General features: G+C 37.5%; 1 protein-coding gene across 1 annotated transcript; it reads left to right on the forward strand.

Moving 5' to 3' along the window:
- The first annotated feature begins 573 nt into the window (after nucleotides 1-573).
- Nucleotides 574-21,715, forward strand: adad2 (adenosine deaminase domain containing 2). Its single transcript, XM_036142897.1, has 12 exons — nucleotides 574-621; nucleotides 5,955-5,993; nucleotides 9,230-9,408; nucleotides 10,945-11,074; nucleotides 11,574-11,706; nucleotides 13,303-13,431; nucleotides 13,510-13,660; nucleotides 14,141-14,311; nucleotides 14,488-14,702; nucleotides 15,972-16,200; nucleotides 20,125-20,257; nucleotides 21,214-21,715. The coding sequence occupies exons 3-12, from the start codon at nucleotides 9,254-9,256 to the stop codon at nucleotides 21,322-21,324; spliced, it is 1,557 nt and encodes a 518-aa protein (XP_035998790.1). The 5' UTR covers nucleotides 574-621; nucleotides 5,955-5,993; nucleotides 9,230-9,253; the 3' UTR covers nucleotides 21,325-21,715.
- The last annotated feature ends 207 nt before the right edge of the window (nucleotides 21,716-21,922 follow it).

Below are 21,922 nucleotides of genomic sequence, written 5' to 3' on the forward strand. Positions count from 1 at the left end.
GCCTCGCATAAGCAAATTCCTGCGGGAAACACTGTAGTGGCACACCTTTTATTGACAGTGAGCTGACAGGAAGAGGGGGAAGACGGGCGGCAAAGCGCCGCGGGTCGGAGTCGATCCCGCGCCGACCGCGTTGAGGACTAAAAGCCTCCCAATATGGTTAGCGCTAACCGCTAACCGCTCCGGGGCGCGTCCGCGTACGCGCCCCGGAAAACAAAACTTGCCAAATCCGGTCGGGGGAAGGGCGAAAACATGGTTTCCACCAACAAAAGCCTTCAGAGCCGTTCTCTGATGTTCTTTTAATGAAACAATATCAGATAGATTGGACAACACGGAAGAAATAGCAGCATCAATGCTAACGCTTGCTTCCTCGATGCGAGCCGCCATTGTTGTTGGAATCTCACGGTGGCTTCTCCACTACGTCACATCCAGGAAACACCCGCCCTGCGTCCTGATTGGCCAGACCAAAAATTTGGTTGGGGAAATCATTTTCAATGAGCCGTGTCCCAGATGTATGTGAGTGGAGCTAGGCGGAGCGATACATGCAGCTGGCTGTTGTCAGGTTAGCCATTTTGACCTTCAGCACCAGCACTGCCAGCCACCTCGCAGAGAGAAGCTGCCCGACTCCTGTTTGCCTCTTCTTCTTCTTGTGGAGTTTTATGGCGGTTGGCAACAAACTTTAAGTAGCATTACCGCCACTTACTGGTATGGAGTGTGGTTCTTAATGGTCTATTTTATCTATATATACCTATATATACATATACATATATATATATATCAATCTATATCTATCTATCTATCTATCTATCTATCTATCTATCTATCTATCTATCTATCTATCTATCTATCTATCTATATGTACCTTAATATTCTACTCATTTATATAATTTACTCCTTCTATAATCAAATTCTATGATATAATTTAGTTTTCTTTAAATATTGAATAACTATTTGTATATGTTTACTCCCCAAATGCTTCCTCAAAATATCTAACAAATTAATCTTTTCCTTAATACATTTCAACTCTTTCTTCATATAAGTTCTCTCTCTTTCATATTTATTACATTCTAATATAACATGTTCTACTGTTTCATATTTTCCACAATAATCACATTTACCGGTATTATGCTTTTGAATTTTATAAAGTGTATAATTAAGTCCCGTATGCCCAAATCTTAATCTTGTTATCACCCTCTCCTCTTTTCTATTTCGTCTTCCATTTCTTTTTCCTCTTACTGTTTTTTGAATTTTATAAAACCATCTACCTGTTTTTTCTTCATCCCATCTTTCTTGCTATTTTTCCATAAGTTTTTCTTTAATCATACTCTTTCCCTCAGATTTACTTGTTTTAATGATAAAATTTATAGGATTTTGTATTGCCCTCTTTGCTAATTTATCTGCCCTCTCATTTCCTTCAACCCCAATATGTGCTGGAACCCACACAAATATAACTATTAAACCCATGTTTTGTATTCTGAATAATGTATGAAATATTTCTAATAACATGTCCATCCTACTATCTGATTTATTATATTTTAAACTTAATAATGCAGAACTTGAATCTGAACAAATGACTGTTTTTAATGGTTTTATGTCTTCTACCCATTGTAAAGCTAATAATATTGCCAACATTTCTCCTCTGTATACTGATAATCCGTCTGTAATTCGTTTTCCCATTCTTATATTGAATTCTGGTACTACAAATGCTATTCCTATTTTTTCATTTATTTTTGATGCATCTGTATAAATTTGAATATAATGATAATAATTGTTTAAATGTAACTGTACTGAATAACTATCTACAATGTTAGATTTATCTTGTTTCTTTTCCATTATTGTCATATCTACTGTCGCTTCTGGTAAAATCCATGGTGGTATAATTGATATTGGTGTTGTTTGAGTAATTTCTAAATTATTCATTTTAAATTCTTTTATTTTATTTTCAATTGTCCATCCAAAACTCCTCATTTCTTTCTTTTCTTTTTCCCAACATGGATTTAAAATTTCACAAGTTGGATGTTCTAAGTTATTACCTTTTAAATTCAGCCAATAATTTATTTCTAGTTTTGTTCTTCTTAAATCTAATGGCATTTCTCCCATTTCTACTTCTATTGCTGCTGTTGGTGTGGTTTTAAATGCTCCAGTACATAATCTTAATGCCTGATGTTGAATAATGTCTAATTTAGCCAGATGTGTTTTAGCTGCTGAACCGTAAACTATACATCCAAAGTCTATGTTAGATCTAATCATACCTGTATAAATCTGTTTTAGTGATTGCCTATCTGCTCCCCAGTCACTGCCAGCCAAGCATCTCATAATATTTAAGATTTTCTTACATTTATCAATAATCTTTTGAATATGTATATTCCATTTTAGTTTTTCATCAAACCATAATCCTAAAAATTTTACACACTTTACTTGCTCTAATTCTTGTTTATATAATTTTAATTTTATTTCCCTGTTTATTTTTTTCTGATTAAATATTATTACTTTTGTTTTTTCAACTGAAAACTTAAATCCCCATTGCAACGCCCATTTCTCTATTTCAATAATAACCTCTTGTAATTTCTTTACAATGAAATCTAAATTTTTCCCTCTTTTCCAAACAGCTCCATCATCTGCAAAAAGTGAACACCCCATTCCTTTTCCAATATCTTTAAATACATCATTTATCATAATTGAGAACAATAACGGACTTATAATACTCCCCTGCGGGGTTCCATTTTCTACTATATATTTTTCTGATATAACTTCACCAATTCTGACTTGTATTTTCCTATTTGTTAAAAAGTCTTTAATCCATTTAAATATTTTCCCTTTAATACCCAACAAGTATAATTTAATTAATAATCCCTCAACCCACATCATATCGTATGCTTTTTCTATATCAAAAAACACTGCCACTACACTTTCTTTATTTACTTGTGCTCTTCTAATTTCATGTTCTAGACATAACGTTGGATCATTAGTGCTCCTCCCTTTTCGAAAACCACTTTGATATTTTGACATAAATCCTTTATTATTTAAATAATATACTAGTCTATTATTAATCATTTTTTCCATTATTTTACATAGATTTGATGTTAACGCTATTGGTCTGTAATTTTGTGGGTTTGAATTATCTTTTCCTGGTTTAGCTATTGGTACTATAATTGATTCCTTCCAGTTAATCGGTAATTTTCCCTCCTCCCAAATTTTATTATATAATTGCAATATTATATCTTTTGATTTTTCACTAAGTTGACTTATCATTCTATACCAAATTTCATCTTTACCTGGTGCTGTATTTTTTGTCTTTCTAAGTGCATCATTCAATTCAACTTTTGTAAACTCGACATTCAATAAATTATTCGTTTCTTCAATACTTTCTAATAAATCTTTATATTTAAGTTTTGTATTTTCTCTTCCTTTTCTTCCCTCTTCACTAATATTATTTGAACTGTGAATTTTACTAAATGTTCTTGCCAATATTTCAACTTTATCTACATCTTTTATTATATTTATATTATCTATTTTTAATATAGGATATTCAAACTCTCTTTTTATGCCATTCATTCTTTTAATTATTTTCCATATTTTTTCTATTTTTGTGTCTCTCCCTATTGTACTACAAAAACTTCTCCAATACTCTCTTTTTGCATTCTTAATAGTTCTCCTTACTATTGCTTGTTTTCTTTTATAATCAGTTAAATTCTTATAAATTGGATTACTTTTAAGTACCTTAAATGCTTTATTTCTTAACTTTATTGCTTCTTTACATTCATTTGTCCACCACGGTACCATTTTCTTATAATTTTTACACCCTGTTTTCTTTATAGAATGACCTGCTGCTTCCATGATTATCTTACAAATGTTTAGATTTATATCATTTATATCCATTCTCATATCTACTTTTTCCAAGTTATTTTGACTCAAGTACCTAAATTTAATCCAGTCTGCCTTATTGAAATTGAGTTTTTTATTGACCTTTATATTCTTATTATTTAAATTTAATCCTACTCTAATTGTTATGGGATAATGATCACTACCTATTGTTGAATTCTTATCAATGAACCACTCACAATTTCCAGCTAAAACATTTGATACTATTGTTAAATCTAAAACTGATTCCATCCCTGTTCTTACATTGATTCTTGTTCCCCTCCCATCATTAATACATACAAGATTTTTCATTTCCATTAATTCTTCTATAACTTGTCCATTTTTATCATTACATTTACCCCATAATGTACTATTTGCATTAAAATCCCCACACCAAATTACTTTCCCTTCCAAATATTCAGTTAACTCCTCCATTATTTCAATTGATAATGTTTTACATGGATTATAAAAATTTATTATTTTAAATTTACCTTCTTGTTCCCATATCTCAATTACTATAAATTCAAGTTCTTTGCCTTTCCCTAATATCTGATATTGTATCCCTTGCTTTATAAATATTCCACATCCTCCTCCCCCTCCCTCCTGTCGATCTCTTCTTATACTATTATATCCTTTAATCACAAAATCTAATGTTGTTTTTAACCATGTTTCCTGAACACAAATAACTTCTGGTTGATCTTCAAGACAGTCAATATAACCTTTAAGTTCCTGTCCGTTAGCAATTAAACTTCTTGCGTTCCACTGTAATATTAACATAAACTACTTTCACCTGATGGTCCTGGTCTCCCATCTCCCTCCAACTTTTTGTTTATATTTTCCCATGATCCTTCTTTAAACCCCAAAAACTTTTCAGCTCCTCTCACTATTATTTTAATCTTCTCAGTTTTATGCTTGGCTTGGTCAGTGCAATTGATTACATAAGCTACAAATAATATTAGTTTTTCTACTGATATTGTGATATTTTCCTCTGAATGTATTTTGGCTTGCAATGGAATTTGACTCGGTGTTTGTTCACTTTTCCTTGTTTTCTGTTCCTTCACATTTTTAACTGCTTCTGCATAGCTTATGTTTTTTGTCATTTTCATCTGTATGATTTCTTTCGCCTTCTTTCTTTCTTCACACCCTCCATATGTAACTCTATGTTGCCCTCCACAATTACAACATTTTTCTTGTACTTCTTTACATTCTTCAAACTTGTGATCTTCCCCACATTTTGGACATCTCTGCTTTCCTTTACAAACTGCTGCTATGTGTCCGTACCTTTGACATTTGAAACAACGAATTGGTGGAGGGATATATGGTCTGACCTGAAAACTGAGATAACCTATTTTAATGTTTTGTGGCAATTCTTTTTCTTCGAATTCAATGAGAATCGATAAACTTCCTACTCTTTCTCCATTTATTGTTCTGGACAATCTTTTCAAGTTGTTCACTTTTGCACCCCCAATACTTCTCTTAAGTTTCTCAAGATCTTCATCTAGAGGGATCCCATAAATCACTCCTCTAATCTTTTTATTTTCTCCCAACACTTTTTTCTCCAACACAGTTTTTTTACAAATATTATCCACATTTAAAGCCTTATTCATTTGTTCTTCGTTTTTACAGACAACCAATAGGTTTCCATCTCGCAAAATCTTTACCATTTCGACATCTCCAATTTTCTTTTTTATTTCTCTTGACACCACAATGGGGCTGATGTTATCCTGTTCCTGTTCATTTTTAAGTTTTAATATTATTTTAAATTCCTCCCTCACAAGTTTCCTCCTAACTATCCTTTCTTCATCCGAACTACTTCCTTCCAGTTCTCGTTTACTGCCTTGAATTCCCTTTCCTTCATCTGTTTTATTTCTTCCACGTCCTCTCCCTCTTCCTCTTCCCACTGGCGTCCACCCTTCTAAATCCATACCTTCCTCTATTTCTACCTCCATTTCCACCAGAACCATTCACATACCAGTTTATGCCAAATCCACCTTTTCCAAATCCGATATATTTTTATGTTTTGTTTTTCCCGCGCAGCTCCAAATCCAACTCTTCCAACCGTACACTTCCGCCTCCTCTTGACCTCGTAGCTCCATCTCCTGTTTGCCTCTGTGCCCGGGAACTATTTTGTTAAGGTAAGATTTGAGCTGCGTGTCTAGAAGCTAGAATGTTTGCAGGGGAAATAAACGCAGAGTCATTTAGAGTTTGTACCACCGTGTAAATATGGTTCTTAGTAGAAATAAACAGGGTGTCTGTGGTGGGAAAACGGTTAGCTTGTTATGCTAGCTGCATCCGGGAGCAGCTTCAGCCCTTATTACTGGTGGAAAAAACAAATAATTAAAACATTAAGGACACTAGTAATATTTGCTTAACACGTTTGAAGCGGCTAAATATGAACATTTGACATGTTTATCTGGCCGTTTACCTTTGCATTAAACCTAGCTTGTTTCGGCTAGCAAGCTGAAGTTGGTGTAAGCTAGCGAGGAGCAGCTTTACCGCCGTAATGATCAAAAATAGCAACGATGCCCTCAAAATAATAAAATATGTGGAGTTTAAATCGCTACAATTAGTGCTTTTAAATGCGCGTTTGTGCTTTTCAATCTTCTTTTTAATAAGAGGTTGTTTGGTTAATTGAACAGCTCATAAGTTGGGTAGTTTTTGAAATTAATCTAATTAGCAGTTCTTTAAAATAGTTCTTTATAATGCTAATAAAAACATGTACACAGGGTCCTATACAGTGAGCACGTCTGGAAAAGTGTTGTATTTGATTTTAGTCGTTTTCAGGTCTGATGGAAAAATAAATTGTCTATTATTATTATTATTATTATTATTATTATTATTATTATACCTAGCAATTTTAGACATGATGTAGTGAAACCATTGTTGGAGGAAAAAAAACATCTGTTTTCTTCGTCAAACTTTAGACCAGTCTCCAAGTTATCTTTTTATTATAAAAATGTTTGAAAAAGTTGTTTATATCCAGTTAAAGGGCTTATCAGATGAATTAAATAAATTGTAGAGGTCCAGTCTGGATTCCAAATCTACCACAGCACAGAATCTGCTCTTTTAAGGGATTTTAATGATATATTTTTAGCACTGGATTCTGGAAACTGTGTTTTACTTGTGCTTTTGGACTTAACAGCTGCTTTTCACACAGTCTACCAGGACATTCTCATCTCCAGATTAAAGCAGTGGGTGGGCATCACTGGTCCAGCTCTTCAGTCGTTTAGGTCCTACCTTTCTGAAAGAAGTTCTTTTGATGATGGATGATTTTACCTCTACCTCTGCTGCCCTCCCCTGAGGAGTACCCCAGGGGTCCATTCCTGGTCCTCTCTTGTTCTCACTGTATCTTCGGCCATTAGGTTCTATTTTTTTAGAAAGCGTGGTGTGCAGTTTCATGTATATGCGGATGACTGTCAGGTCTACTTTCCTGTGAAACATAGTGGTTTCACTTCGTCTCTATTGGACTGTCTCAGTGACGTCAGAGGATGGATGGCACTTAATTCCCTCTATTTTAATGTAAAAAAAAAAAAAAAAACTGAGGTCATGATTTTTAAATCTGGTGGTTCTGGTAATATCCCCACCTTGTGATTTTTACTCTTTGGCCCCACTCGAAAAGTCTACTACCAGAAACTTAGGGGTTTCCTTTCTTTACGTTTCTTTTGACCATTTAACATTCTTCCTATTTAACTTGTCTGTGCTGCCTGTTGTGCTTCCTTGTGTGTTTTATTATTTTGCTTTTTTGTTATTTGTGTCCTTTTTTTTCCCCCTTCTAAATGTAGACGCTTCCTCCTAACTTTGTGCCTTTGCTCTTCTGCCTTCCTTTATCTTCTCTTCCCTCTCCTGCGTTTTTCATTCCATCCTTGTTTTTATTCTCCTCCCACTTGTCTAACCATGTGTTTTTTTCCTTTAGTTTTTCCCTTCTGTCTCACTTGATTTTTTTTTTTGATTTTTTTCAAGTACTGTGTTCAAAAACCTGACAACACATTTTTTTTTATTTTTTTTTTTTGTATTTCCATTTGAAATTGGTTTAAAAGGACTTCAATCTCTGGAAATTTTAATCTGGAATGTGTAGGAACCTCATCTTTTTTCCCCTCACAATGTATATCAGAATCAGAAACAAGTTTATCGCCAAGTAGGTTTGCACTTACAAGGAACTTGACTTGGTGCTGATGGTGCAGACAAAATAGATATAAATACAGAATCTAGAGCTATATACACAGTAGACTGTGCGTATGTTTGTCTATGTGTGTCACCAAAGCAAATACATGGCAACAAAGCTCAGTTTATGTGTCACACATAGACAAACATACAGTAAATGTAGAGATATAACAGGGAATAAACAGAACAAATGTAAGTCTTATAAGAATAATAGATAACAATAAGTAATTCAAACTAATGGAATAAACTAACAGAATAACTCTATTTGTAGAGGAAGCCCAAAGTGGCAGATATTTACAAGTGCATTATTCTGGGTTTGTGTTGTGCAGACGTATTGCAACGGGAGAGGGTCAACATAAATTAAAGTATAAAGTATATATTAAAGTATATCTGATTCTGATAAATATGTATATATAAACAAACACACATGTGTCTTTTAAAACGCAAATGAGTCGAAGTAATCATGTGAGATGTTTACGCATGAACTCACCGGCTTGCAACATGTTCAAAAGGCTTTAATTACAAAACTGATTGTTTCAGTTGAGAAAGCTGACCTGAAAACAACTTTGAAATGACGCTAAAATTCAGAATCTGCAGCTTGAAAAGGTTGAAATTGAGCTGCGCTACCCCCAGGAGTCTTTTTTAAGTGGATAACTGTAAAACCATGTGCTGATCAACTCTAAAACAGGAGCTAAGTGAGCATTGGGCTGTTTTTAAAACATCCTTTTCACCGACAGGAATATAAAGCATGTTTTTGTTGGACCAAATTATTCTCTGCCTGCTGCTGTCTTGTAAATTGGAAATGACAAATTAGAGGCTGAATGGAAATGGGGGATGTTTTTTCCTCCATGTTATCAACAGGGATTCTTGAAAATCTGACTATATCTAATAAAATGTTATTTGGAGGGAGAGCCTTGTCCTTTTGTAAATTCACAAATCCATCGTTTTGGAACTAGGATGACATCCATATAATGACTAATGGTAAAAAGCCTAATTATGAGCATGCTTTGCTGGTAATCCAAACATAAAGCTTACAAAAAATAATTCAAATGTTGTATAACTGTGTGCTTTGCAGTGAAAAACACTCGATAAAGATTGATGTTGCAATTTTGATACATAAGGAATGCAGCCTTAGCACTAATGGTGGATAATGGGTCTTTTATATTTTCTGGCTGTTAAAATGTGTGATCCTAACACCAATGTTATTCAGTTTTCTGCAGGTTCCTCGACAAACATGACGGATCATTCCAAATTCAAGTCAAGAGGGGTTGCAGCGACATTTAGGTCTCTGAAACCGGCCGTTGAGCCAGATTCTCTCCACCATCGTCCCAAAGTCGGTACGGCGGGCGACGCGGCAGCAGTGGTCACTGGCAGCTCCACGGAGCCGAGGTACTAAAAGGAAGAGTACGTTTGTTTGGTGCCCAGTAGAAGTGCAACTACTGGTGGATCTCAGTTACATTCTGACACTATTTTAGTCGAATTCTCTTTTTTTTTACTCTGACACACTGCAGTAAATGTTTTTGCTATAGGTTGTTAAAGTAAAAGTGTGCAAATGGCTTGATTCTGAGGTTACTCTTAGGTTAGGACCATGGATGGATGCATGGACAGAGCATAACAGCCAACTTAGTGATTTTTCCATTCCAAATGTACGTAGAGCGCAGGCTAGGCTACACTTAATTGATCAAAATAAAAGCCACCAACGCTGTTGTTATGTTTGGGGACTTTTATGACCCCCTCAAGCAACTTTTATTTAAAAAAAAACAAAACAACTAGAAACAAATCTAGTGACTTTTCTCCTGGTTGTTGGCGATTTAGCAACTTCACATGAAAGCAGCAATCTGTTTGTCAGCCTTTATCTCCGTTACGTGACGTAAACACGTGGATGACGCCGGTCAAATCCAAGCCTACAGCATTCCCAAAATGAACTGCAAACTTAATGCTCTCTTCTCACCGGACATTGTCGTTGAATTTCGAGAGGTGCGTGACGTCACGCAAAGGATTGTGGGATTCCTTATAGCTCCTCGGTGTAGGTAAGGGACATCGTGAGGTTCTATGCTAAAGTAGCTGTGAGAGGAAGCATAAAGGCTCCTTTCCCTACCTCCTTCCTTACTATTCAGACAGCGCTTATCATGGCGACCGCTGACGTGCTTCCGCTTTGGCAGAAGAGTCCTTACCCAATAGAAGTATTGGAAAGGGGCCGCCTTCATGTTTAGGATGCAGCTTTACTCCAGCACACCTGATTCAGATGAATGCATTACCTCCTCAGAATGTAATTTATTTAATTTAGTTGTGTAGCGGCAGGGAAACGCTGAAAACATGCAGGACAGTAGGTGTTCAGAAACGCTGCTGTAGCTTGACGAACCTGATTTAATTACTGCTAAACAACTTGATGAGCAGCTGTTGGGGCAATGAAGGCTTTTGAAATGCCAGTGGTTCAGCAGAATCAGATTTAAAGCAAACAAAGAATAAGCTGCTGTCCTGCAACCTTTAGTTCAAGTTCCATCCAGACTGGGAATGTACGGGTTTGTCTTCGTTTTTCCTCGTCTCGATGGTTAGAGAGAGGAATACAGAATCAATTCTGGAAATACCCATTTTTCCACACATTGATTTTCCATTAATCTGCATTTGGTCATCATCCATTCATCTGGTCAATGAGATCTCTGCTATTTTGACTTTGTGTTTTGTAAAGTTGTTGAAAGTCCACCTTTTTTTTTTTAAATCAAACCATAAGTGGACTGAAATCTCCTTAAAAGTGTTTTTTTTTTTTGTTTGTTTTTACTTGAGGAATATATTTTACCAAGATAATGTTTTTAATTTCTACTGAAACTCGTCTAAGTTTTATTGAAGATGTGACTCTGTAGAATATTCATATTTTCATTTAAAAATAAGGTTAACTATGTGAGGTTGCTTCTTGTTGCTCCATAGTAATGACGCGCTCGCTGCTGGAGTTGTTGACCACAAACTTTTGGAAAGTGGCGACGGATCAAACAGGACGTCTTCCATCCTCATCACAAAAGACCCTTTTGATTTTGATGACGTGATTTTGGAAAACGAGGTAAAAAAAACGAATAAGATGGATTTCCAGAACAGCTGGTGTCTGAAGCATGGACTATTTGTTTAATGTACTTGAAGTCACATTTATTATTTCACACAAAATTGGTCTATATCATTGAATTGCTTGACATATTCCAACGGCACACAAATTGACAGTCTAAAAAGGTACAAAAGAGAAGCTTTAAAAAAAAAAAATAGATGCAAAAAAGCTTTTTAAATGTGGCTTTAATGGGAATTAGTTGCTCCTCAAGTGAGCCATAGGCTGTCTGGAAAGCTAATAAATGTTTAAAAATAGAAGGATGGTTTAAAAAGTAGAGTAATATTTAGCTTTTCTGAAGATAATGCACTTTCTTTAAACCTAACTTGATGTAATTAATGCACAGGAGAAGTACATCTCTAGTTTTTTTTATTATCCAGTACAATCCAATACAATCCACTCTAGAGAAAGAAGTATGATAAAGGCTGATACAAGATCTTTTTGCTTGTGTGTTTTGTTCCAGGAGGAAGACTTTGAAGAAGCATCTATTCCCTCAATCTGTGGGATGTCATCCCCTGAAAGCGCACTCTCTGAAGTGTTTCTAATGGACCAGATCAAGGACTTCAAACCCACAGATGAAAGCTCGAACGCCGAAGGTGCACGGCTGTCCACGTAGAAGTGAAATAACAAATCTGAGGTGTCAGGCTGACCTGTTGTCTAGTGTTATCCACCAGAGATCTACAGCGTTAGAGTACTGCAGCCTCTCTGCTGCGCTTAGTGAACCTCGGCTTCGATTCATTTTCTGCTCAGTGTATTCATATCGCACCAATTCACCACACAGGTCGAATAAAGGCACTTTACAACAAAAATAGCTGCTCGATCTAATCATGCAGACAGATTCTATATCAAATAGATTAATTATCAAACAATGTGGTCAAGTTCTGTTTGTTATTCAAATGGGTTGAAACGTTTTCTAAGGAAACCCAGCAGATTGCGTCGAGTCATTGACCTGCAGCATTCACTCCTGGATGAGCATATATAGCCACAGTGGACAGTTGTTAGCAGCAATCCCTCATACCGAGGGTAGGGTTAGGGTTGGAGTGACAGTGGGGAGGAAAACTCCCCTTTAACAGGAAGGAAAGCCTCCAGCAGAACCGGGCTCGGTGTAAACGGCCATCGGCGTCGACTGACTGCGGGTTAGAGAAGGTGGAGCAAACACAAAAAATCAGGAATACTTTCTCTGTGAGGGTAGTAGCATCACTAGCTCCTTTAGTGGCTTCATCGGGGAGAGACATACAGCTAAGCAGGTAACCTCTGAGATAGTTTCCAAGTCCAGAGGACGAGAGGGAGCACATGCGCAGGGTTTTAAATGCGTCGATGTTTGAGAGCGATATAAAGCGGTGAGTAAAGTTCCCGTCTGGGAGAAAACCTCCCGGTCTAAACGGCCAAGGCGCTAGCTGTTATTAGCTCGATGCGCAGTACGTCCATGTTGCGTCCCTCCTTCGTCTCTTTAAATGCAGAATGCTTGGTCTCACATGCGGCAAAACGTTTTTCAAGGCTTCATTTGGTGTGCAGGTTGCTGCTTATGCAGAGCAGACTGTGTGTGGGAATGACTTCTTGCAATAAGTCTTACTAAAGTTTGAGCAGGACTCCTGGTATTGTCTTTTGATTGTTTTTTTTTTACTTGGAGGTTCTAGGCTCTTCTTTTATCTCCTCGTAGGGCCTTTTCCTCTTCATTGTTTGACGTGCGTCAATAGTCAGATGGTCGTCACCGAGAAAATTAGGCCTTATTTAAAAAAAAAAAGCATTATTCAGACTGATAATTAATAAAAAAAAGAGATCACGTAAGTCATTCTGTCTCTGCGGGCCGATACGAAATCACCGGTGCCGCCCTAGTGGTTGGGGACCACTACTTTAATGTATGCCGCTCTGAAAACCCCCTAAAAAGCCAGCCTCCTATGAACAAGAACATCAATTTGTGGAAAAGAAGAAATGCCCTCTGCTATGGTTCCCCTTCATTAAGACTATAAAACCCTAAACTCGACTATATCTGGTTACCTTGTTACAAATCAGGGTTGTCCTGCTGAGCGTTTCTTTAAAAAAAAAAAAAAACATTTTTCAGTATATTTTCTTTTTTTAAATGTACTACTAACTGCTGCAAACAAAGTTGTACATAACTTTTACCCGTGCAGTCTAGCTGACGGGTAACAGTAACGATGTCTCACAGCTTTTATCTTTGCCATCTCTCATAGTTTGGCAAACCCAGTGGCATAAGAATCAAATCGCGGCTCTGAGCAGCGATAAATTCGACGTCCTCCTGAGAACGTGTCCCGAGTTTTCTGGCTGTAAAAGCCACATGGCGGCATTTATCTTGATTAAAGGTGAGCTTCCGAAAACGCGTTAGCATTCAGCCCTAAAGAAAATATCTCATTTACAGAATAGGCCTTCTATCCCCACAGATGTCGTGGATACGGCAGGTCGTCCATGTAGGCAGTATAAGGTTGTGGCGGTGGGAGCCGGCCGTTCATGCTGCAGCGGCTGGCTTTGCTACAGCGGGATGATGGTCCACGACTGCCACGCCATCATCATCGCCAGAAGGGCTCTCCTCAGGTGCTAAATGCCCCATTTAGTAAATGAAAAAAACATCTTCTGCTTATCTTTGGAGTGCTCATTAAGTGTTGAATTCCTGATGCTCAAGAGGCCAATCGCCTTCTCCTGATGTACTAAATCTTAACAGACTTCCTGCATAGTCTGGATAAAATATAACATTTGTTTTAAGTCTTTATTTCCTGTCCTGAAATGTAAAAGATTTACTCATCTTTTCATAATTTATTTTAGTCCTATCTATGCGTTTCTACGCTTTCTATCCATCCACTCATTTAGTTTCCGCCATCCATCCATCTTGGTCGTCCACCCAGAAAGCTGTCCGTGGTCCTGAAATGTGTAAAATGCATTTCTTTGATATATTCAGAGCGAAGCTCAGACCAGCAGACGAGATCAAAGAGCTCACTCTGCTAAGTGCACGTGATTCATCGAAGACGCTGTTGTTGTCTGGAGAAATATTCTTTTTTTTTTCTGGCTTCTGTTCAGGTTTCTGTACAAACAGCTTCTGCTGTTCTTTGAAGACGATCCAAAGGCCAAGGAGAGTTGTGTTTTTGAGAGTAGCGCCGACAGTCACCTGCTGCAGCTCAAACCCACAATCAGCCTCCATCTCTACACCAATCAGTGCCCAGAGGGAGCGCCTAAGAACTTCTACTTCAAGTAAAGCTGCCTGTTTCTCATTCATCCTTTTATTTTATTTTTTGTCAGACTTGTACAAATGCGAGGTGTTTTTTTTTTTGTGTGTGAAAGTGAGCACTTCCATCATTCAGAAAATCATTTGCTATTGTTTTGAACAGCCTCTAAATGACAAAAAAAGATGTAATTCCATGTTTTAGGAGCTCAGCAAACAACGGTTGGAGCAATTTGGAGCTACAGTATCACGCCAAGGGTGAGCTCATACCTGGGCCTTACCTTGACCTGGGTCTGTGGGGCGCAAAGGTCTGCTGCGTCTCTGGCAGCGACAAGTTGCACAGCTGGACCATCACTGGAGTCCAGGGTGCATTACTGAGCCACTTCGTTCAGCCGCTCTACATCACCACCATGGTAGTAGGTAAATTTAACCATCGCCGTGTGCTTTAGGTCGTATGCATTTTAATTTGTGCGTTTTGTAGGTAAAATTATGTGAACGTGTTTTGCTGCTTGCTGAATTTAAAGACTTCATGCACTGGCACTTTATTTTGCCACAAATTAGTTTACATTACGAGCTCAAGCATCAGTTCTTTTATTGGATTTTACGCCGCAGATGAACAGAGTTGTAGCCTATCAGAGTTAAGCACATGCTATACTTTAAAAGGAAACAGTTTATCGCTTTTGACCAGATATCAATCTAAGTATTGACATTGTTACACTGTAACACTCATAGATAACATAGATATAAAATTATTAAAGTCAATGTGAAGTTCTAAATGTTTTGTATAAACATTCTTGTTGTAATTTTGGTGTTTTAAGGAATAAATGCAGTCATGAAATCCACTAAAAACATAACTTGTCCACCGATGCATAAAATATACCAGCATAAGTATCACTGTCCGTACACACAATACGCCCTGATTTTTCTGCACAACCTTTAATTACATTTAATTTAGGGTTTTATGTAAGACAATTTTTTTAATAATAATCCTAGTTTTTGCATTTTACTTATAGTAATAATTCTGGGGGGAAATTACTTCCTATTTCTTCTTTGACTTCTTTGGAAGGTGTGCTCAGCCGTCTTGGACCTCAGCCTGAATTTGGCAGCTGTAGTACTCAGATTATCCACTAGAGGGAATAAAGCAAGTGTAGGATTAGGTGCTGAAGAAAGTGCTTTGTTTTGTTTTTTTGTCCAAGAAGTTAAGGTCTCGCAAAAATGTAGATCAAACATAGACTTGGCGTCATGTGAGATGCATTCCTTCAGCAGGCGCAGTGAAGCTGGTTGTTGATGGGGAGCTAATAAATAAATCATTTAGCTAAAATAAGGATAAAAGAGGAAAAAAATCATTTAGAGGCTACAGAAGACGACTTTTCCAACAGCACAATGACCCTTAACATAAATCCAGATGGACACTGGAACGACTTAGATTTGGAAACCGTCCATCCTTCCACTTCACAACCATGCTCTTTGTGTTTGCCGTAAAGAATCCCGATAAAATAGATCGAGTCTGTCAATTTTTATGTTATACAGTGAGGAAAAGTTCAACACTGAATCAGTTTTGTAAGGTGAAATACAAACAGTAAATCTAATTGGCAATTAAGCCGCTTGGTACAACTCAAATGGGTGTACGCATTGATTAGACTGGCACTCTGTCCCTTTACTCCTAAACAGATTTCTGTTCTTGTTTAGGAGGTCAGATCTTTCAGGAAGTGTCCGACATCACCAGCAGCAGGCTGGGTGATGGATGGGAAGGGGTCCTACCTCCGTTCTACAAGAAACAAGACATCATCTTTCTGTCTGGCGACTACGTGGGCCCCGCTGCGACTTCTCAGACTTACGACAACCTCAGCATCAACTGGTGCCTCGGAGACGAAGACATCGAAGTTCTGGACAGCAGCAAAGGCGTCATCGTTGAAGGGTGATGTGTGTTTTTTCTAGCCGTCACCATACGATGAAAGAAATGCGAAGCAAACACTTCCTGGTCTGTATGCCACGTCCATGCTTGACGTCATAGACATATACGTAGACGCGTCGTTGGGCGGGTTCTGCCTGTGCTGCGATGCGTCAGAGCGTCCGCCATCTTAAATGTGGCAAATCTGCAGCTACTCAGTCACTTAAACAGTATCACAGAGAATTTAATCTCAGAATATACTTTGTATTCGTTATTTTTTTAATTTTGTAATATTACAAGTTTATTTTCGTATCCCTTTAGCTTAATTCTCCTAAATTTATTCTCGTAAAGAATAAAAATAATTAAAATAATCTAACCTGGCCCTATTTTTCCAGGAGTGAAATAATTCTGCAAACTGTGACTATTCTGGAAAAGTTCCCTCTTAATTCTCATAATATGACGTTTTTCTCATAACATTATCACTTTTGTGTTTTGTTTTTTTTACTTTATTGACCTAGGACTTTTTTTCTCATATTATTAATTTTACCTCTTTAATACTCTCCCAAAAAGTCTGTTCCTAAAGTTTCATATGTGACACGGTTTTATGGAATAATGAAGACCACAATGTTTACACACAGCTATTTATTTGGCTTTTTTATAATACTTGAAAATCTACATATGTATTTATATATGCACATCTATGTCTAAATACAATAGTCTGTACTGTATGCAAGCTAAAAACCTTGAAAAAGAATGATCTTGAACAGCTTTTTCCTAGTGTTGCCACTCTGCAGCTTTAGTGTGTTTTGCAACATGGTGCAGCCTTAGTTTATAGAAGGCAGATACAAGTAGTGAAATCAGCCAGAATACATTTCCATGCAGCACAGGAATGAGGCATCTTCTCTGATCCACGTTCACTACAACAGAACTCAACTTCTTTCTGCCACACACAATATGGCGGTGACGTTGACGTGCGAACCTGCGCCCGATGACGGATCTACATATATGATGTCCATGCTTGACGTGACTACCACCCTTCATATTGGAGCTGAAGCCTGTGCCTGTTTGACTTGTCCTGTGCGTCCTGCGGCTCCTGCCATCTTTCAAGCTCGATGTCCGCTTACCTGACGGGAGTCGGCCACGGCCCGCACATTATTCTGCTGCCTGTCCAGCTTCTCTCCATTAAGGCTGTACCGTTACCCTTTAGATGACACCATTAGGAAGTGCAAGGAAACCCAGGAAACGCCATCATGTTATAACAGCAGGAACATACTGTAAAAAAATTTTTAATGCATCAATCAATTGAGCAGTAATTAGGGCTGGGCGATATGGATTAAAAAATAAATCTCAGATTTGATCATACCAAATCCGATTAATCAATTTTTTTTCCTCCTTTTTGTTTCATAAAAAGAAATTATTTTAAAACCTTGCTTTTATGTCAAGCATTTCGTCAGAAAGTTGACCTGAATTCAAAGTGCAACTAAAAACAAGCTGTGAAACATGCTTGTAAAACAAGATGGCAGCCGTGCCATTATAAACAATGAAAATATAACAAAACATTTGCTACTAGTGGTATTACACATTGAGCTAAGAACAGGCTTCACTGCACTTGTGAACTTCAAACTAAGTAAAAAAAAAGTCAATAAGTAAATGAAGTACCTCGTATTATGGTAAAACAAAGTTTCTACTTAACAATATTTTGACAATACATTTGCCTAAACATATATTCAGCATCACATGCTGTTCTCTTCATGGAAACCCAATGAGTGTATTGGCAAAATAAAATCCAGATTTTCCAAAAATTAAATCTTAAAGGATTGTAAATTCGAATTAATCGATTAAATCGATTTATCGCCCAGCCCTAGCAGTAATGGAAATTAGCCAGTTTGCTCTTGATTGGTATTCAGCAGGTTGAATTCTCAAAAAATAGATTCTTTTTTCCCCCCCACTGTTCAAAGTATCGCAGTTAATCAGGGCTGATAGCTCCTAGCAAACTTCATGGCATTTTTATTGTCCGTGTTGTGATATATTTCTGTTAAGAGTTTTTTTTTTTTTTTTCCTCCATAAACTAAGATGAAGGTTAAGCATTGGTGCACCTGTAGGGATACCTTCGCAACGAGAGTCCTGCTGTATTTAATTTAGCCACTATCTCTAAGAATGGGCCCCACAGTTTATCCTTAGTAAGTTGTTTCTACTTAATTATCCACTTGCTACAAGTTTATGCTATGGGCCTTTTGGACCAAAACCAGCACCAGCTGCGAAAATCATTTTTATTTATTGAACTCGTGGCAGCATTATTTTGTTGCTCTTAGGCAGCTGGAGTGCAGAACCAGCCTCTGTGGAGGTAGGCACAGCATAGTGGAGCTTGCAGTACGCGCCAGTAAGTTAAAAGTCGGACACTCTGGCAGCCGGAGGATATCTCTAGCTGCTCCAGAGCGAACAGGAAGCAGCCGGTCAGTGTGGAAACGGCAACTTCACAAACCCCTCGCTGCCCTCTGGAGCAAAGCATAGTTCTCTCCCGCGTCCTTATTTCTGCTTATCTTTCTGTCACTATAGCTGGTCTCTTTATTTGGGTTTAGCGCAAGAAAAATGTATCATCATAGCTGATGGCATTGCAGCCATTTTCTGCTTATTTGGAAAACTGCCTTTTTTTCCGCCGTATTCTGCTGCCCGTTAATAAGGCACTGCGCAGTCGGTCCTGTTTTCAGTCTAACTCGGTGGGGCTCGCTGCATGATGGAGCGTTCAGTCTGAAGTCCACATCATCCATAGGAAACCAGAACCGGCAGCTCAGGCGACAGAAGAAATCTTTAAATCGCCGTTGACCAGTAACGGCCTGATGGGTCTCTAGCTTCTGTTGGGGAAGCAGTGATTGTTTCTTTAAAACTTTAGCTTGAATCTTTTATTAGGACTTTATATTTTTGAAAAATACAAAAGAATATATATCTTTTTTCTCATTTTTGACACATTTTCTACATTTTATTATTTTTTTAGTATTTTGTCTCATCTTTTTCTATTCCTTTTTTTTTTTTTTTTTTGTCTTCTAACTTCCCCTTTGTGTCCATTGAATGTGAAATAGTCCCAGAATAAATTTTAATTAAGCTAATGTGATAAAATGGATAATGGTAACACATGCTACATGTATTAATACAAGATACAGGCCCATGGATCTGTGGGTAGAGTTGTCAAACTGGAAGGTTGAAGGTTCAATTCCAGCTTCCTCCTTCTGGTAATATACTCAGGCAAACCAAATGATCTGTGTATAAATTTGAACACATTTGTGTGTGACTGGGTGAATGTGGCTCTAGTGTAAAGTGCTTTGAATGGTCAAAGTAGAAAGCAGCACTATATAAACTCAGTCCTTTCAATAATTATTACAGTAAATAATTTAAAATAATGCATAACGGAGTATATATAAATAACTAACATGCAAAAAAAACAAATGTTTATTGTAAAATAATTTATTATAGATAAATTAATTGTAGATGGTGCCTTGAAATCTTGAAATATCACCTTGATTGTTACTTCTAACAAATAGGTGACGTTTTTTTCTCATCTACTATATTAAAATAATAACACTCTTGTCGTAGGGTTCGACTCTTTCCGCCAACAATGAGGGGCCACAGTAAGTGCCGTCTGCAGGAGTTCTCCTTTCTTCTTAGTGCTGCTGGGTTTCCCTACTGAGCAACGCTGAGACTTTTAACACCATGACGCTCTGAAGCAGGGGCATTTTTCTCTCAAATGGGGGTAAAAGCATTTAGCAGTTGTGCCCTAAATGTGGCCCTGCATTAAATGCCGTTGTTATTGCAGACGTCAGGCTACCATTTTCTCACTGGGTTGTCTGCTACAGCATTCACCACACGCTTTTTAGACTTATACACTTTTATACACTACCAGACTGGAAATATTCATATTTTTTAAGGTGAAATTTTTTATTTATTTTTTCTTAACAGCTCTCCTTCTGTGAGTGGGCCCAGCTTCTCCAGCCGACTTTGCAAGAGAGCCCTCTACAGTTATTTCCGTAAAGTCGCACGGCTGGGTGGGCGCAAGTACCTGACGGAGCTTCCCACCTACCACAGTGTCAAGGTGTGTGGGCCGTGCTGTCATTACGATGTTATTCACAAATTAGGGTTTGCCTCAGCCCTTTTATCATAGCCTGTTGTTTTGGCTCAAATTATTGTAATATTGGCTGATTACCCAGAACGGATGCTCTCGCGTGTTTTAGTTTCATAAACAAAAAAATACATTGAAACTTTGACTGAAAAGTGTTGCTTTCAGACTACATATTGTAACCATCGTCACTTTTAACCCTCTTGTCAGGATTTGGCATAAGTTCCATATGAGCACATCAGCTGACAAAGTCTTCAACCATGTAAATTAAGAACAAATCTGCTTTTTCAGGTAATAACAGCAGGTTGGTTGGCCAAAGGAGCTCGAAGCTGCAGCTTCTCTGCACGTCTCCTTCCCATAAAAACTCTTTGTAACCATTAGGTTTAATGGTTGGAGCTAGAAACTTCGGTTCATGTATTTAGGTATTAATTGAAGTTAAAGGCGACAAAGTCGAGATTAAAGTGAGGGGAGGCCTAAATGACCAATTTCCATCAGGTCATCACAAAGCTCTCTGCTGCCTGCAAGGGCACGCGGTCGCTTAGCAGAGACAGGAAACTCTGCAGCTGTTCCATCTTTTCTCCTCCTCCTCCAAACAGATCCTTTGTTCACTGCAAAAAGGGAGCTCAAAGTAAGTCAAATGAGTATTTTTACCCCTAAAATAAGATAATTGGATATCCTGCACCTGAAATAAGATGATGGAGATGGTTTGTTCTTATTTTAAGGGCAAAAATCTTATTCCATTGGCAAATAGTCTTATTTAGCTGCATAAATCAAGGACAAATACACACATTTAAAGAAAATTTTACTTACTTTGAATTCCCTTTTTGCGGTGTTAAATGACGTCAAAATGTTGTGAACTCCACTCATGCAAACTGGTACTAATCCATAAATCCTCCATCTGGTTGAGTGTTTTCCTCTTATTTATTTCACAGGTTGAAGCTGCCGTCCACCAGAGCGTCAAAGAACTGGTCAAACAGCGCTTCCTGAGCAACCACGCAGGACCCTGGAAGTCAAAAGTCCTAGTGGATTGCTTCAGTGCTTAAATATGTTCCCGCAGAAGTGTTTATCTGAAGGTTTATTTAGGCTCCCCTGGAGACTACGGTTATTGTTCTTAGTGCTTTTATTTGCATGTTAATTTTGAAAAGTAATTCTGTTTTGTTTATTGTTCAGGCTCTGGAGCTTTCAGTTTGTGTAGGTGTTTGAGGAAAAATAAATCAGAGCCGACTGTTGCAGAAGAAATCGCTTTGGATGATTTGTGGGTGGAAATGCTCGACTTAAAGGCTTGTAGAATTAAAACGGGGAACATTTTCGCTGTCATGTCGAGGGGAATGAAACATCATTCCTCTGAAGATCTGCAGGGAAATCTTACGTTAACAGCACATCGTTTCAGGAGGACAAAGGTGTTCAATCATGGAAACACAAGGAAGAAGCTATAAACCGTTAATTATTTAGTTTTTATGAAATATCCAATATATTAAAGCATAACAAAGTATTTTGAAGTTTTTGTGCATTCAGTTCAGTCTTAAATATAGAAATACAGTGGCAGCTGAATAAATTGGAGTTAATTTTATAAGTGAAACTACACAGATTTAGATTCATTACCCAGGGTAAGATATTTTAATAAATTGCATTTGACCAGTG

The sequence above is a fragment of the Fundulus heteroclitus genome, chromosome 11 (genome assembly GCF_011125445.2).
Source record: "Fundulus heteroclitus isolate FHET01 chromosome 11, MU-UCD_Fhet_4.1, whole genome shotgun sequence".
NCBI lineage: Eukaryota > Metazoa > Chordata > Actinopteri > Cyprinodontiformes > Fundulidae > Fundulus > Fundulus heteroclitus.